This window comes from Cupressus sempervirens, chromosome 4 (genome assembly GCF_028749045.1).
Source record: "Cupressus sempervirens isolate cs-2001-9-10 chromosome 4, ASM2874904v1, whole genome shotgun sequence".
NCBI lineage: Eukaryota > Viridiplantae > Streptophyta > Pinopsida > Cupressales > Cupressaceae > Cupressus > Cupressus sempervirens.
The window spans coordinates 857,365,024-857,383,019 of NC_143121.1; the positions used below are offsets into that span (position 1 = coordinate 857,365,024).

A 17,996-nucleotide genomic window follows, 5' to 3' on the forward strand; every position below is an offset into this window, starting at 1 on the left:
TTTTCAAAAGGATTTATTACTCCTACTAGCTCTTCTAATCGGTGTTGTTAATGTAACTGTGTACAGAATTCTAGCAAACCTTCAAGGGCATCTGCTCCTTAGCCAAAGTCACTTTAAACAGTTTTCTTCATTACAATGGCCATTGTATGAATTTTGTTGTAATATATGACAATAGACAGAAGATACCAATGGCACAGCTAGTACTTCTACCCCATCCCTTTTTAAATCTAACAATGATTCAATATCCATATTTTGTACATCCACTCATGTCTGCACCCGACTGGTCATGCCAACTTGCAGTTTACTATGACGGATAACATGTATGATATTATTGAAAGAAGGTTGTACATGTATAGAAAATTTTTCATTTATTTGGATGGTTACTTTTTCCTGAATTCTGTCATCATTTCTGTTCTCTTGATCAGTTGAACCCAAACTTATGAGTTGTAACATCCAAAACTTCCCTTGTGTAATTTGTAATGGCTACTGTGTACAGTAAAACATTTATTGGCCTTTCACCATTTCACAGAGCTTAATGTAATTTGTAATGGCTAATTGGTACATCATACAGAAACAAACAGAGTGTAAATTGTAAATGGAAGTTTGCATATTATAAAGAAGATACCGAAAAAAATGGCTTCCATGTACATGTCAATATCTAGCAATATAAGTAGTTTTGGTAATGTCAAAACTCCACCAAATTAGTATAGTAGATACAACAAAGCATGTCATTCAATCCAAGAATGAACTTCACAATATATTTCAGGTTTTAGTGAGTTTTTGAAAATATTACAGTATTATTAACAAAATGACAAGAAAAAATGAGTCTTTTCTGTTTAGGTGTTTTCCTCTGAGTTGGATCTGTTGTGATTTTCCTCACAGAGACTTCTTTTCAAGCTCTGTGCCAACCAAATGGCTGTCTCTCTTGGAGAAACCTTCTCCTTTCCAAAAGGATTTAGTACTCCTGCTAGCTCTTCTAGTCGATGTTGTTGAAGTAACTGTGCACAGAGCTCTAGCAAAGCCTCAAGGGCATCTGCTCTTTGGCGATATGACCTAACATCAAGTCCCTTGTTATCATTCTCTTCTTCTTTCCAAGAGCCATTTTGTAGATTTTGTTGTAATACATGGCCAGTGACAGTAGATACCGAAGGTACAGCTAGTACTTCTAAGCCATCCCTTTTTAAATCTAACAATGGTTCAATATCCATGTTTTGCACATCTGCTCCTCCTGTCTGCACCCCTGATTGCTCACTGCCAACTTGAAATGTACTGTGACGGATAACATGTATTATATTATTGAAAGAAGGTGGGACATGTATAGGAAGTTTCTCATTTATCTGGATGGTTCCTTTTTCCTGAGTTCTGTCATCATTTCTGTTATCTTTACCAGTTGTACCCAAATATTTAATGTCACTCGTAACAGTTAAACATCTTGCAACATCAGAATCTTCCCTCGTAATAGATGACAGGGAGGACTCATTATCTCTTTCGCGGCCAAAAAGAGGAATGTCAGAATGCCCAAGATGAGTCTGTGACCTTAACCTTTTCCCTTCCTCAACTGCAAATTTATCATTATCAGCTGACCTAGAGTCAGGTAACAGAAATGGTGATACACTGGTCTCCACCGGAGTTGCATCCAACCTTGGAACATTTACAGAAACATCAAAGGGTTGGACATTTGCTTTTGTTTGAATTTGATTTGGGTCCAAAGTCTGTTTATCAGATACTAAATTTGAAGGTCCCAACACGTTTTTAGTTTCAGCTCCATTGGTTTCACACATCTTTTGTTTCATCGTCAAAGAACTATCGGTGGAATTTAACTTCTGGACATCAAAACATACCTCACCATTTCCATTGGTAAGCTGGTAACAAGGTTTTCTAGCAAGGATTGCACGCTGTTGACCATCAGGAAATGATTTGTCAGAGGATAAATTTGATGCTTCAACTGATCTCTCATCTTGTTCAATTTGTACAGAACTGTCCATAGAGATGATCCCTCTGACAGGAGATGCATTAGAATCTGCAATGCTGACCAATGAAGACTGCCACAACCCTTCCCCAAATTCAGGGGATATGTTGCCATTTTCTGCTGACTGTATGCAGGTATCTGGAAAGCTCTGTGATACAGAGATTGATTTCTCATCCATGGTTGTGTTTAAAGAGTGTGACTGCAGTGAAATATTGGGACCTTCCTGAAGGCAAGACATGTTTGCTTCCTGTGTCTGGACAAAAGCATCAGTTGAAGCTCTTTCTAAACAATTAACATCAGAAGCTGAAGTGACTTCTGCAGTTGGAGAAGATGCTTGAAATGCTTTATCTGTATGTAAAGATACACCATTTGGTTTTACTTCTTTTACAGTATATACTGCTTCAACATTTGAATTGCTATCTAAAGGACACAAGTTGATTGGAGTTTCCTTCTTGTCAGGATAGACAATACGTTCTTCCTCTGTCTGTATGGAGATGTCACTACGGAATATTTTTTGCAAGATGGGTAATGCAGGTGCATCTGCCGTGTTGTTACAGGAAGAAGAATCTACAGGCACATGCTGGCTCTCTGAATTGGATGGAACTAGTCCACTTATTGAAATGACTGGAGAGCTGTTATCATCTAATACAGTTTGAGTTGTACCATGTAGCACATGATCTTCTTCCTTCGTTTGGGTACAGGCATCTTTAGATGCTAGCCTATGTAAATGAGGAATTAACTTATCATTTGGAAAGAGAACTGGATCATGGGACTTAGTTGACATTAACTGTGCCTCAGCTGGATGTGACATAGCTTCTAGTGTTGTGCAAACTTGTAGATGATTTGGTGTTACAGAGGTACCGCTAACCATAGGTCTTTCTGAAGCAGGGACAGATTGGTCATTCTTATGTGTGCCTAGAGAAGAAGATATTGTTGATACATCTGGAATTTCTGAAGGTGGTAACTTACATTCTGGCTTTGCCTCTATACAAATTTCATTTGCAAACTTTATTTCATCAACAAGATTAACTGCTAAATCTTTTCTGGTAGATGGGTAAGCTTGATTAGACAAACACTGACCATCATGTTGTTGTTCAGAAGACTTTTCCTTCCCAGGGACTTCCTTTTCAGATTTGCTAGATGCCGTATCACTGTTGGGTAAATGAGAGGAAGGATCAGGTCCACAAGCTCCTGCTGGAGGTGAATTCCTTAATGACCCTGACGATTTGGAAGGCGAAGGAGGTAAAGATTTTCTGCATGAAGTGGCAGAGGGCGAAGTACGCAACCTTGGCTTGCATGCCTTTGCTCGATCTTCCACAGCATGCCTCAAGTGTGTAGGTGGTGGTGTCCCTTCATGTCTAGGTTTTGTTCTTGGTGAAGATTCAGTGACAGGTAACTGCGCCCAAAAAACAATTTGCAGATAAATTTAAAAATTGTATATGATTTGCAGTTAACTTAAAAAATTTGTATGCCATAAAAGATAAATATGGTCTACTTTGAAATCGTAAGTCTTGTAAATCAAATAAGAATAAGTAGGATAACCCACAGGATGTTTTGGAGGAGATGCTGGTGGGGGTATTTTGGACCCGTGAGGCTTTGCTTTCGGTATATTTCCACCTTTGAATGTATTTCCAGCAGGGCTGCCTGAGGCAGCTACTCGGCTCACTCTGCCTTTTGGAGTGGATGTTTTCTTGGTCTCTTCACTCAAATTTACAGCTGCATCTTTTTCATCCTTAGGCTCCAGGTCAAGTTTTGATTTCTTCTCATCTGTATCTGGTAATGGAGATGATTTAAATCCATCTTCTTCAGGAATAATGTTTTCCATGGGACTAGATACTCCTACTGTTCCATGTCCTGAGCTATCAGAAGGCCATGATTGGCCAACGTCTTCCACAAAACCATTTAGATTGTCCTTGGATAACATATCTCTACCACTTCCTCCATATTCACAGACCACGCTTGGGTTGCCTTTCCCAACAGAATTGAAGCTATCCCTGTCAGCACTTGAATGGCTACTGTTCTGACTTTCTTCCATTTCTTGAATGTCATGCACTTTACTGATCCGTCTAGATGGTGAAGCACAAACCATGAAATTAGTTTGTGCACGACACTGAGAGATATATGGTAACAGAAATGGATCACTCAAAAGTTCAGCAGCCTGAACTACATATATACATTTTTTACATATATTAGTGCAAAGATAAAACTAAAATTTCAAGATTCCAGAAAAATATATGTAGCATCTATTACTGAGATAACAAAAGAGAAGCCAGACACTTAACGGTTGGCCGATGCTCTGGGTTCTTTCGCAGCATGCATTTGATTAGACGTTTCCTGTAGTCCAAGTCAATCCATGAATTAGAACTTAAATCAACAAATTGCTTGGTCCAGCATGTAAATTGTTTGCCGGACTCGCATTTTTTTGTGCCTACTTAAAAACATGCATTGATGCAGATGGAAACCCAATGGTTATACAGGAGTTTCTAATCCTGCATTAGACTAAAATGATAATTAGAAACATTTTCTTTTTTTCATACCATGGCTAGAATGCTAAGCAAGCTTCAAAAGTGAGGTTGCTTGTCAATAGAAGGTATGTCATTTAGTTCATTTTATACTGTTTTTCACTAAAGCAATCTATACATGAAAATGAATTGGAACTTACAAGGGAGAGGAATACACGCTAGGCAATGGACCAATAGCTGAACGATTTATCTTGCTTATAAGTCCTGCCATATCCTAAAAAGCCCAAAATAAGACACTGTAAGGCTATTGTTAAAACTTGAACTTCAAATGCAGAATCAGTGAGCAGATTACAAAAGCTTTTACCCCAACATTCAAAAAGCCAGGTACATATAATCCTGACAATAATATGTCAGGAGATGCATTATAGTTAATTTACAGGTATTCACACAAAAATATCATCCCAAAAGACAATTTTGCAGCTAGAAAATTGCAGCTCCCTTGATCACTTATATACTGAGTACTCCAATTTTTTTATTTTTTTTTCTGAAGGACACAACCCTATAAAGAGGCAAGCTTACAAATGCTCTGAATGCAGGCCGATGAGCAGTCATCTCAAACATACAGCAACCTGAACAAAAAATATACTTGTTTAGATGCAAGCACAGAATTCTTGAGCATTTATTCGATGAGAAACACCAAGATTCTGCAATCTAGAGAATTGAACAGAATACACGAGTAATTAACACACCTAATGACCAAATATCTGATTTGAAGCCATAAGGAATATCTGCAAGTAGTTCAGGACACATGTAATTTGGCGTGCCAACAACCTGGGTGGTCAAATTATTAGTCCAGAGTTCAAATCAAAAAAACAATGCCTCGTGTAAATATGTATATAGGCTTTACTTATTCTTACTTTTAATTTAAGGAATTGTCAATTTAAATAAATCTACCTTAATAAAAATAAAATTGAGCAGAATATTAAATAAATATCCAGAATGGTGTTATAATATTTTTCTCACTCGACACAGTTGGATTCAGTTTGAAATTTTGAGTTTACAGAGGCACAGCTCCTCAGTTTTCAGACAATTATGCCCAGTTTGTTTGTACCTGTGCATTTTTATACAATGAAATTGTGTGGCAACTACAATCTTGAAAAAATCTTGCATTGAAATGTAGGGTACATCACATAATCCATTTGTTGTAGAGGATTTAAACTGAAAGCTTGATGAAAGAATTCGAGCAAATTAATCTATAATAATGTCTGCTTCTACTTTAGTTTATCTGAATTTCCTGTAGAGTTAACTCATGCTTTTTGGAAACTTTGCAGACATCACCTTTGGTAATAAGGTACCATTACAAATAAAAATATCAATATTCTATAAAACTTGTACTGTGAAGAACAGTCTATCCAGCTTGCCAACTCAAGGCAGAAAATCATTCAGATAAGTAAAATGTACTATGAGAGTAAATAACTTTGTACTCCTCATTTACATTTCAATATTTTTCTAGTTAGTAGAATGGTTTCAGTTAGAAATGCCTACAAATAGTAAAATACAATATAAGTTGGAGAGAACTATAACTTGGTTTTGTGTTTACTTCAAAACTTCAAATATCGCACAATGAACTATCATTTGAGAAGTTACGATAAAACTAACCGAGGAAGTAAGATCATCTGCTTTGAGCAATTTTGCAAGGCCGAAATCACCTGCACATGATTTAATCATTAGAGGGAAGTCTGACACTGGAAGGGCATACAGAACACATGATCTCCTTCAACTCTTTTTTTCTGATCTCTTAATGTTGCATAGTTATTGAAGCAAGCAAATGTCTATAAACCTTTTTACTGTTGTATAGCTTTCAACTTACCAAGACGAACATTCTGCTCCTTTGTCAGAAATATGTTTGAACACTGGGCCAAAAGTAATTATAAACAATTAATTGGGGTTGTGCATGAGCACTGGTCACTAGTGAGTGCTTCAACACATTAGGAATGTTAACACACTAGCTTCTAAACATTGTATAACTTGATGTGATTGCAAGATTACACAAACTATAGTAACAACCCATGGTGAGAACAATAAACAGTTACCTAAATGAATAGCTGATATACCTTGAGATCCCGATGAAGAACATGATTTGTGTGAAGATAATCCACTGCTAATAACAATTGTGTGAACCATATACACAACCTCTGAGGAAAACACACAACAGAGAATTAGTAAGAATGCTTCTGGGACAAACTGTGCAGATTTTTATGTATCAACTTATGCCAACTACAACAGATAGACAAAATTCATACAAAATATTAAATAATCCCAACAGATCCCACTAAAGAGGTGACTTCTCTGATAATTGTTCTCTTGTGTAGAGTCTAGACCTCTAGGCTCTTTATCCTAATTTTGATTTAACTTTTTGTGAAACCAAAGAAGTAATATCGTCCACACTGCATAGTTTCTGTAGGCAAACCGTATACCACCAAATATATATAGAAAAATATAAAACTCACATCTTCGGGAAATAGCGTCCCATTTGCTTTCTTAATCAATTCTGCCCTGTGCTTTCAATCACAATGAATTTAGAAACTAGTTTTTAATTTAACCTTTACATAAGTACACTTAAATCAACCATTCAGCAAAATTTGGAAGACAATTTTAAAACATCAGGGACTGGACTTTCATTTCAAATAGAATTTGGCAAAATAAAACCAGTTCTCACATGTCTCCACCTTCACAATATCCTGTTACAATGCAGACATAACACCCCTGAAACATCAACCAAATTTCAATTGGTTAGAGAACCAGTGGATTATTGTTTGTCCCTTCAGTATAAATTATTTGCTAAAATTAAAGATGCAATTGTGGTTTGGATTATCAGTTTTGAGTTCCATGGCAGAAGGTGGGCAATAAAGTACAAACTACAGCAGTTTCCTAGGAGGTGGAGACCAATATTGTATGAGAGTGAGGAACTCGGCATATCAATATCTTCATCCATTGCTAATTTTCCTGTGACCAATCAATATCACCTATACAATTCAATCCTTAAAAAAAAGCTGAAAGAAATGTATACCTTCTCCACCCAGGCCTCTTTATAATCCACAATATATGGATGTCTTATGCGTGATATTAAAGCCATCTGCAACCAACCCATAAGAGCACAGACTCTGTGAGGACTTCGTTGTCCATATGGAATGGTAAGAAACTACAAAAGTGAGAATTAAGGAGTTTGAGGGTTGGAAAACAAAATGAATACCTCTTGATGAGCAGAACGCCTGCATCTGTCGGTTTGACGAGCTAGGCGAATCTTCTTCAGGACATATCTGCAAAATGCAATAAATAACTTATGTATTGATTGGGCCATGTTAATTCTTGAACTGTCTCAAGATTGATAACAATTACTGTTTTTAAGCACTTCATGAAGAGAAGCAGCTGAACCTCAAACAATGCAGCATCTTCTGGAAGCAACCCCTTTGAGGAATCTAACTCACATACTCGTAGAAGAGCTGGACAAGAAAGAAATTTAGCCTCCAAATACAAAACCATTATTAAGGGGAGATTCGTCTTTGAAGGATTGATCGAGATTTTTAATGAAAACTACTGCCGTGCTTTAAGAAGGGACCTTTAATCTTGGCTAAATCTCTTAACAGATGGATATTTTAACTTTTAATAAGAGGCATCTCACTGAGCTTAAGCTAAGACACGCAGCCCTCCTTAATCAATACTCACTCTTAGAAGGCAGCAGCAGCTGCAGCCACATGGATTCATTCATTAAATGTATAAACAACTCTAATTATAAGAAGCGGCATTCACCTGCAATTAAGGATCTGAAACCCTCATATGCATTTTTCTGGAAGATTCAGGTAGTGATTCCTAAGCAAATATTGCAGTTGAATGAGCTAAATACTTTGTCATGTAATGGCATGTACTAGCATAGTGCAAAGAATATGATACCGTCAACCCCTCATCAGCATGGAAGTAAACTAAACTACAAATCAGAGGGATCTACATAACACAAACACCATTCGGCAATGTCATCACAGAATATTGTATTCTACACGGGTAGATTAGAACTCCAAAGAGAGAAGTACAAAAATTTTAACAATTTCAACAAGGATGTGCCATGATAATAGAGATTCTGTAAGTAAGAAGTTAGAAAACAGACTTCGAACAACTACCACCAGGATAGGGGATTCAAAAAGCGCATGAATGTAGGGAAAAGGAAGAAAGAGGTAGTTAATCCCGCAACCGAGAGCTTGCCTATGCTTGCTTCTGCATTGGCAAAATATTTAGTCCATAGATTGCTTAACGTGAATATAACTTTATGTAACACTGCTAGAATATTTTGAGTAGCACTGCATCCCTAACCAAGCAGCCCAACGTGACCACGCTCTAGTTTTCAGAGATATAAAAGTGGCACTAGAGCTATTGCCACTCGGTATACGTTTAACCAGTTAAGTACATCCTAGAGTCCTTGTGAACAAGAGCACACTCTAAAAGCTACAGCTTACTAAAACCTTAAAATCTCTTATGAGCTACATTGGTTCCTAACTTTCCCTAATAAATGGCAGCTCCTTCTGGTTGAGAAAAAACATAGAAGCTCTCTTCTTCAATAAGATTATGATACTACTGTCGATGGGTACCCAACCCACAAGGGCCAGCTATTGCTAAATCACTGGCATTGTGTCCAACTAATACCCAACAGACTCTAGAATCCAAAGGACTACAACTTATTGAAAAATAAATAAAACATTAAAAAGAGAGGACATTACTTTTTCTTTTCCGTCTTGTGATGCACAAGAATAGCAGCACCAAATGCTCCCCTGCCAATCTGCTCCATCATCTCATACTGCTCCATTGTCTTCAGATCTCCCTACAACTCCACTTTTCCAAAGTTTCCACACATGTACCCGGTAAACAATCACACAAAATGCGGTTCTTTCTTCATATCTGTATCTGATCTAAAGTTTTTGTATCACTGAAATGCTCAAATATATGTCCATAGAAGTCCATGATATATCAAATAATCCGCGCATCGTTATTTTCATCGTAGCCACTTTCAGATCCCTCGCCAAACAACACCAATTACTCAGTTCACAATATGTCTTGTGAGAACACAACGGACAAGTGACCTGCTAAAACTTTCAACACCCTTCCAAATTCATTCAATGTCTCTGCACTTGAGACTCAACTACAACATTTAATGCTATGGCAGGGAATGTGGGTGCCTGTGAATTGATCAATGTATGTTTTGGGGGTTACAGACACAGCTCCTGCAGGTACACAGGCATGGCTGTTAGCGATGACTGTGTTGATGTGTTCATACTTCGTTTCGAAGCATTCATGTCCCATGTGATATGTGATTTATCTTATTTCTTACTTGATTAAAATAGCCCACTTAAGGCCCATTTCCTTAGAACCTTTTTAGCCTTGTTAGGCCCCACACCCCACCAACCTTGTATTCTACTTCAAGCAAAGCATTTGGTGGGATAAAAGCTACTACATATCCTCTCCTCTCACTGTGACACTCCCCACCATTACCACCATAGTCCATTACGACATTGCAACCTTGAGACCGAGCAGATCTAACAACTCATTTATGTTTTTTTATTCCTTCAAATTCGACCTCATTTCCGCCATTAACATCAACAGAAAAATGATCAAATGAAACAACTTTTACAAGTACTACATACCATTTTGATAATCTGCCCTGTCCTCATTTCCACAATCTGGGTAGAAAAAAGAAGTCATTACCATCCATACCTCGGTCCATGCTTACGTGTCAGACAGTACAATTAATGCCCACATGGTGATATGTCAATATATCATTGACTACAAAGTCGGACTTACAAAATGCTGCTTTGCTTACGTTATAAACATTGTCTTCCCATTGTTTTGCTGAGGGGCCCATTTGGATATTAATTCTTAACCCTAATTTTTCATCATGCAATTGTGATCTAGCCTTGCGATACTTCCCCGCTTTTTGAAATCAACTTGGGGCCATAGAACTTTGACAGATACATTAAATATATCGTCGATATATGATGACTGATACGGAGAATATTGAATGTTCCTCTGTATGTATTTAAAAAAGACGATTAGGTGGGTGTGAGATCATTTTACTGGACTTAAAATTGCATTCAACATGACATCTGACGCTAACTAAAAGGAGCTCAAATGACAGAACAATGTAAGGTGTAGATTCATTATCCGCGGGCTTGGAGTGCATGCACACCGTCAGATATAAAAGTTATCTGAGAAACTGCAGGCTATTCTATCCCATTATAGGTTGATGCCATGGCATTTTTAATGTTGTCCAGCTAAGAAAAATGTACACAATGGTAGGACCGAAGATGAGTTGTTACTATATAAGATAGTTGAACTCTTTCTATTTAATGAAAATTTGGACCTTCTCATTGCTGTTCAAAATTTAAGATAACTTTACTGTGTGTTTTAAAAAAGCACAGATCTATTTTGGCTTAGGGATTTGAATTTTTCCCCAAATTCAAATAAGTTTCAGGCTCGAATTTATTATTTTTGTAAGTTGTTTACTGATTCATGTAGACTTCAGAAAATTTTATAGAATAAATAGGGTTTTACAAAAAACCGGGGGTTAGGGAATGTGTGACAGTTGATAGTGAAAATTTCAAGGGAACAAGACAAAATAGATAGAAATTCCTTCTATAACTCTATTCGATGGTGAAATTTTGGATGCTCAATATTGTATAGTTTCTTATACATTTAATAATATGGAGGATTGAGGTCATGCATGTTTACTTGACGGATAAGATAATCCTTTTTAAGCAACTATCAATTGTAGCTACAGTAGATATTGTTTTTATGTAGATCTATAATGTAGATGAAGTGAGTATAGTATGTATAACTTCTGTTTATGAGATAAAATAAAATAATTATCTTATTTATTTTTTATAGATTATGGAGATGAGTGATTAGAAGTTTACTTGAAACTTTTATAATTGAACAATTGTTATATAAATTATCAATTAATTTTAACTGATAATTGAATGTAGAACATTAACAATTTGAACATAGAGTGATAGTGTACTTCAAGTGGACCCTTGCTTAGGGTGAATGCATTCATTCATATAAAGCTATCAATCAGTAGTCAGTTCTACACTCGAATCACTTCATAGAAATATAGATGAAACTTGCTAGATTCAATTACTTTCTTAAAATAATTGCTCTATATTTTACACTATATAAAGGCTAACCAATCCTAATTAAGAGACTTATCACTACACTTAGTCACTCATCCTTGTTAAGAAGGGAGATCATTGTTATTTCCAAAGAATTTGTTTTGGAGATTTAATCCTAACACAATTTTCTTGTCTTGAATAGAGAAACTCATCACGAAGTTATTCATGGACAAGTAATGGAATCATGCAACAAAATGATGTAATTGAAATTAATTGTTGTCTAAGAGTTCTTGCTTCAATAGTCATTTGTTGGCAATGGAGGAGTAACACATCTAGTTGATCTTCATTAGGCGCATCAATTCTAAGAGTTTCATGTGCAGTGTCACAAATTTTCTTGCTCTCTTAGCTACAAGTTCTCATTATTCTCATTATTTGTTGCAGATCCCTTGGTTGTGGGTCTATACCAAAAATCAAGCGCACTTCTATAATCCCTTATTCTCAAGAATATCCATGAAAGAGAGCATCTCAAAAGGCGACTTGTAGCTCTCTATCTATGATGTGCAAAGGTGCAAATAGAAATATGGTGGCTCTCAAATGAATTGAGTTGTGCAACCCTTGCAAGGTGCACCATAGAATGAGAGATTCAAGGATGAGAGCAAGAGTGCTAACATCTAAGAATCACAATGCAAGTGCAATGCAATGCAAGCTATACTAACATGAAATGCAAGATGCAAGCTAAGATAATCAAATATGAAGAGTTATAAGTCTTCCTACTTAAGCTATGTGAGCTAATCTAAATTACAAAAGCAAGCTAAACTATATGCAAGTAAGCTACAATGCAATTGTGAGAATGCAAAATGCAAGAATGAGAATGCTCTGAGTCTTCATAGCTCCAAGTCACCTAGAAATCCTGCAGCATAATGTTAGTACAAAGCATGAGGCTAGAGAATGAGGAGAGAGCCCTCCATTTTAAAGGTAAATGAACAGTTGAGATTAAGAGGCAAGAAAGGTCTAATCAAGGGTGGAGAATGTTAGCATGAATGTTGATGGTATTCCTTTGGGGGAGTATCTTAAGCATTGGAGAGATGGTCAGCATGATTGACATGTTTCATTCATGATTGTGTTTGTCATTGATATGGTCTAAAGGAAGGTTTTTTTCCTTTTGATGAAATATGCAATTGATTAGAGCAAGAGTGAATTTTGAATTGTGCAAGTGATATGTGAAGTTGGTAAATGCGTGTAAGTGATCCAAGGGATTATTTGGATGTGAAATTTGTGATCTAGTATTGAGATCAAAAGAGGATAAGTCCAATCAAGAGGATAGAGGAGCTGATGTCATTCCATTTTTATTATTCCACAAGGAATAATACAAAGACTAGTAGGATAGTGAGTTTGGTGGTCTTGCCCCTAAAGTTGTTTGGACAGTGGGTCCATCTGCCTTCTGCAACTCCTAACAGGGTTGGAATCTCCTAACAAGGATTCAAAGTCTCCTAACAGGGACTAATATGTACTGAATGTATTTTATTGGCTCCTAATAGAGTCCATCCTCTTACAAAGAACTTTTATATTAGTAAATCATTTTTTGAGTACCATCCCCACTGGGGTTTTCCCTCTAATCAAGGGTTTCCCTAATTAACATATATGGTGTTCTTGTGTATGTATATCTTCTTATGGTTACTTATTATTGTTCACATGGTTAAGGTTTAATAAGGTTGATAACACCCCACCCCCCTCATTTATCTTGGTGCGCTTTACTTTCTAAGAATTGGTATCAGAGCATCAAGTCCTTGAAGGAAAAGCTTAACATCTTAAGGAGATCAGTGGCAGGTCACTTCAGAAAAGGAAGTCCTAAATTTGATGGAGTTAACTATGATAGTTAGAAGGAAAAGATGAAGACTCATTTTCTATGTATGGGTCCAGGGTATTAGCTAATGACAAAGACTAAAAAGGAGATTGTGGAAGAAAGCAAACTTGAGGAATGTAGTGAAGCTGAAAGAGATGTTTATTTGTAATATGCTTGCCAAAGAAGCATTATTATCAGCTCTTCCCAAGAATAAATACAATCAGGTAAAATACGTAAAGACATCTCATGAAATTTGGGTAGCCTTAGAATCTACTTTTGAAGGTGATAAGAATGCTAAAAGAATCAAACTACAAAATAGGATATGTTTGTTTCAAGATGCTAAAATGATTGAAGATGAATATATGAGAAGCTATATTGGTAAAATATCATATATTGTTGTATGAATTAAGTCTTGTTAGGGATCTAAAGATGAAGATGAGATTATATGGAAGATTTTGAAAACTTTGACACCACCATCCAGATGGACAACGCAAATGACTGAGCAAGTGATACCTTGCACTGAAAAGTTTACCAGAGAGACTTTGCTTGGAAGATTGGAAGTAGAAGAAGCGAGCTTGAAGCAATCTAGAGAATTTACCAGAGTGGAAATAAATTTTAGAGCATTAAGTGTTTGTCCTTATTTATGAAGAAGTGCAAGCACTAGTGGAGACTATGATAGCAGCAACAGATTCAACTATGAGGAGGATAGAATAATTGAAGAAGGAATTTCCCTGCTTGTAAGAAGAGAACCAAATGGTAAGAGAAATTTTAAATTTTGAACTTGCAATGAATTTGGTCATATGCTTCTACATGTCCTAAAAGAGAAAAAGTATAAGAAGAATTTCAAGTCTAGAAGACCTAGAGATTGTTTGTATGCAAATGAAGATGATGAGTTTGAGGATAGAATTCAGAGTGAAAGTGATGATGAATTAGGATTTGTGGCTCTAAAAGAAGAAAATCCTGAAGAAGAAAAAATAGAGAAGAGAAATCCCTAGTTTCGCAAGTTGAAAAGAAATCGGATTGGATTGTAGATAATGGATGTTTGCATCATATGATTGGAGACATGAATAAGTTTGTTTAGTAATCATGATGGAGGAATTGTCAGAGTTCGTAATAATGCAGCTTGTCATATTAAGAGAATATGATCTATTACTTTTGATGGAAAGGCTAACACTGATGATGGGTTAAAGCATAACCTATTGAGTGTTAGATAGCTAGTTGATAAAGGTTATAAATTGCAATTCACAGAGAATACATGTATCATCAAGGATAAAAAATTTAAGTTGATTAACACTGGTACAAGATCTAGAGGTAATGTGTTTCAATATAGATGACTTATTTGGTTGCAAAGTGCATAACAATTGGTTATGACATAGAAAATTATGTCATATAAACTTTGATAACATTGTGAAGGCTAGTATTACATTTGTTGTTAGAGATCTACCTAGAGCTATGAAACCTACTAATGTTGTTTGCAAAGAATGTGTTATGGCTAAGCAGAAGAAAGTTTCTTCTCCCAACAAGAAGTTCACTACCATGGTGAAATTAGATATTGTTCATACATATCTGAGTGGTCCTACCATAACAAGAGGATTCTATGGTGAAAGGTACCATATGATTTTTGTTGATGATTTCGCAAGACTAATCTGGGTAGCATTTGAAAAGTTTAAGTTGTTCAAGAATAGAGTTAAGAATGAATCTAGTGTAAAAATAAAATGTTTGAGATCAAATAGAGGTAGAGAGTTTACTTCAAGAGAGTTTAACATTTTTTGTGAAGAAAATGCTATTAAGCAACAACTATCAGCACCTAAGATTTCTGAGCAAAACGAGATTGTTGAAAGACGAAATAGGTCTGTAACAGAAGCAACAAGAGCAATGGTGTTTGAGAATGATGTATCCAAGACATTTTGGAGAGAAGCAGTCAACACAACAGTATACACCATGAATAGAGTATAGATCAGAAAAGGTACAAATAAGACTCCCTATGAATTATGGTTTGGACATGCACTATCAGTAAAATAGTTCAAATTTTTTTGAAGTAAGTGATATTTAAAGAGAAATGATGATATTAGTAAGTTTGATGCAAGAAGCGATGAAGGTATGTTCCTTGGTTATTCATTGAAAAGCAAAGCTTATAGATATTTTAATCAATGAAATAAGACAATTGCTGAGTGTGCAAATGTGAAAGTAGATAAAAAGTTTGGAGTTAAAGAGAAAATGATGGATTGTATTTCCCATGAAGAAGAAGATAATCCTAAACCTATTATAGAGAATATTGAAGTTTTCTTTGAGACTAACAATGATTTGCAGAGTGATGTTCAAATTGTTGAACAAAGAGAATAACCAAGATCTAAACCTAGAAAAGAAGTAAGAATTGAAACAACAACGCCTACACCAAACATGGATTTGATAAAGAACCACCCTGAGAATTAGGTTATTGGAACCAAAGATAAAGGAGTTACGACACGAAACATAGTACATGAGGAATTGTGTTGATTTCTCAATTTGAACCAAAGAGTAAAGATAAGGCATGCAAGGATGATCATTGGTTCAAGCAATAAAGGAAGAACTAGATCAGATTGTGAAGAATGAGACATGGGAATTGGTTCCTAGACCTAAAGACAAGAATGTTATGGGAACTAAATGAGCTTTCAGGAAAAAGATGAATAAACCAAGTGAGGTTGTGAGGAATAAAGCAAGATTGGTACGCAAAAGATATTCATAGCAAGAAGGCATAGACTATGAGGAAACATTTGCCCCTATTGCTAGACTTGAAGCAATAAGAATGTTCTTGGCTTATGCAACAAGTAAGAAGTTTTAAATGTATCAGATGGATGTAAAGTCAACATTTCTGAATGGAGAACTTGAAGAAGAAGTCTACATTGAGTAGCCTGAAGGATTTCCTTTGACAGAAGGAAAAGACATGGTATGCAGACTAAAGAAAGCATTGTATGGTCTAAAGCAAGCACTTAGAACTTGGTATGCAAGATTGGACAAATATTTGGCAAAATTGGAATTTGCTAAAGGAACAACAAATAGTAATTTGCATATGAAAGAAATTGAGAATAGATTGTTGATCATTGTAATTTTTGTGGATGACATAATCTCTAGGTAATGATGATACAAGTGATAAATTTGTTGATGAGATGAAGAATTAGTTTGAAATGGTACGATTGGTGAGATGAAATTTTTCTTGGGTCTACAAATTGTATAGAATAGTGATGGTATTTTCTTATCAAAAGCTAAGTATTTGAAAGACTTGTTGAAAAGATTTGGCTTGGAAAGTTGTAAGCCTGTTGGTACACCTATGATAATTGGTCACAAGTTACCTAAGAAAGATGAGACACCTATAGTTGAGAAAAAGAAGTATAGATCTATAATTGGAGGTTTGCAACACATGACTCACACTAGACCAAATATAGCAAATGTGGTTGGGATAGTAGCAATATTTCAATCTAATCCTAGAGAAGCACAATATGCAACAGTAAAAAGAGTAATCAGATATTTAAAGGATAAACCTAATTTTGGATTATAGTATGACAGATCAAATGATGTTACTTTATGTGCATATATTGATGTGGATTGGGTAGGCAGTATGGATGACAGAAAGAGCACCAATGATGGAGAATTTCTCCTTGCAGGAAGATTGGTTTCTTGGCTGAGCAAGAAACATTGTTGTATTTCACAGAGTATAGTTGAAGTAGAATATGTAACAATAACAAAAAATTGTAATCAAATCATGTGGATGAAGCAGATGTTGAAGGATATTGGGATAGAGTTTTCAGAACTTGTTATCATGTGTTTTGATAACACAAGTGTAGTGAGTATGTCTGAGAATCATGTATTGCATTATAAGACTAATCATATATCTAATAAGTATCATGTTTTGAGAGAGAAAGTTGCAGAGAAAGAAATCAAATTAGAGTATGTAAGTACAAAAGAGTAGATTGCAGATATCTTTACGAAGCCTTTTCCTAAAGATGCATTCGTGTGTTTGTGAGTAATGCTTGGGGTTATGCTCCTACCTACTTCTAAGTAGATGATGTCGAGAATGCATTAGTCTAGTGGTACAAAGCACTATTATTTATCTAGATTGAATGTTGATGCTTCGTGTATGGGGGAGTATTTGTGATGAGTAGAGTCATCAAGGTCTCTTGGTAGTTGGTATTGAATAGTGTCTTTGAACACTTGAGCTGATTGAAGACCTTGAGCAAGTGATTGACATAATGAAGCCTTTGTCACTGATGTCAATGGGGGAGCTTATCACATGAAAAACATCTTCTAGTAGTATATAGTGGATGTGTGTGTAAGAAAGATATGTAACAATGGGAGAGAATTGGTGTTCATATATCTATTGATGTCAATTGGGAGAAACATTGAGTTATATCAATAGGGGAGAAGTGTGAACAACTGATGTCAATCCTCAGAATGAGAAAGTGTAGATAAAGCAGTGTTCCTATGAGTTTAAAGTTTGATTGATGAAGATGATTTCAAAAGAAGAGAACATAAGTAATAAAAATAGAGTTTGATTTGATATTCTTGGAACTTGGACATTTTTCATCCATGTT

General features: G+C 35.8%; 1 protein-coding gene across 2 annotated transcripts; it reads right to left on the reverse strand.

Moving 5' to 3' along the window:
• Positions 1-731: 731 nt before the first annotated feature.
• On the reverse strand, positions 732-9,901 carry LOC149564115 (uncharacterized). 2 transcript variants are annotated; one of them, XM_089827194.1, is made up of 15 exons: positions 9,201-9,741; positions 7,867-7,934; positions 7,685-7,751; positions 7,502-7,567; positions 7,151-7,197; positions 6,942-6,987; positions 6,546-6,626; positions 6,302-6,344; positions 6,091-6,140; positions 5,181-5,262; positions 5,011-5,060; positions 4,632-4,705; positions 4,252-4,303; positions 3,516-4,127; positions 732-3,365 (listed from the first exon to the last, which is right to left on the reverse strand). In XM_089827194.1, the coding sequence occupies exons 2-15, from the start codon at positions 7,881-7,883 to the stop codon at positions 837-839; spliced, it is 3,816 nt and encodes a 1,271-aa protein (XP_089683320.1). In that variant the 5' UTR covers positions 7,884-7,934; positions 9,201-9,741; the 3' UTR covers positions 732-836. The 2 variants fall into 2 exon arrangements, with proteins under 2 accessions (XP_089683320.1, XP_089683319.1); XM_089827193.1 differs by lacking the exon at positions 7,867-7,934 and having other exon boundaries at positions 9,201-9,901.
• Between the last annotated feature and the right edge of the window lie 8,095 nt (positions 9,902-17,996).

Bases quoted from the DNA above. Each gene is read 5' to 3' on its own strand.
- LOC149564115 (XM_089827193.1), bottom strand. From the start codon at position 9,286: ATGGAGCAGTATGAGATGATGGAGCAGATTGGCAGGGGAGCATTTGGT. The intron at 7,198-7,501 runs GTATACATTTCT...TTGATGTTTCAG, and splicing joins AAGAGGCCTGGGTGGAGAAG to GGGTGTTATGTCTGCATTGT. The intron at 6,345-6,545 runs GTATATCAGCTA...CTTTTGGCCCAG, and splicing joins TTCTTCATCGGGATCTCAAG to TGTTCAAACATATTTCTGAC.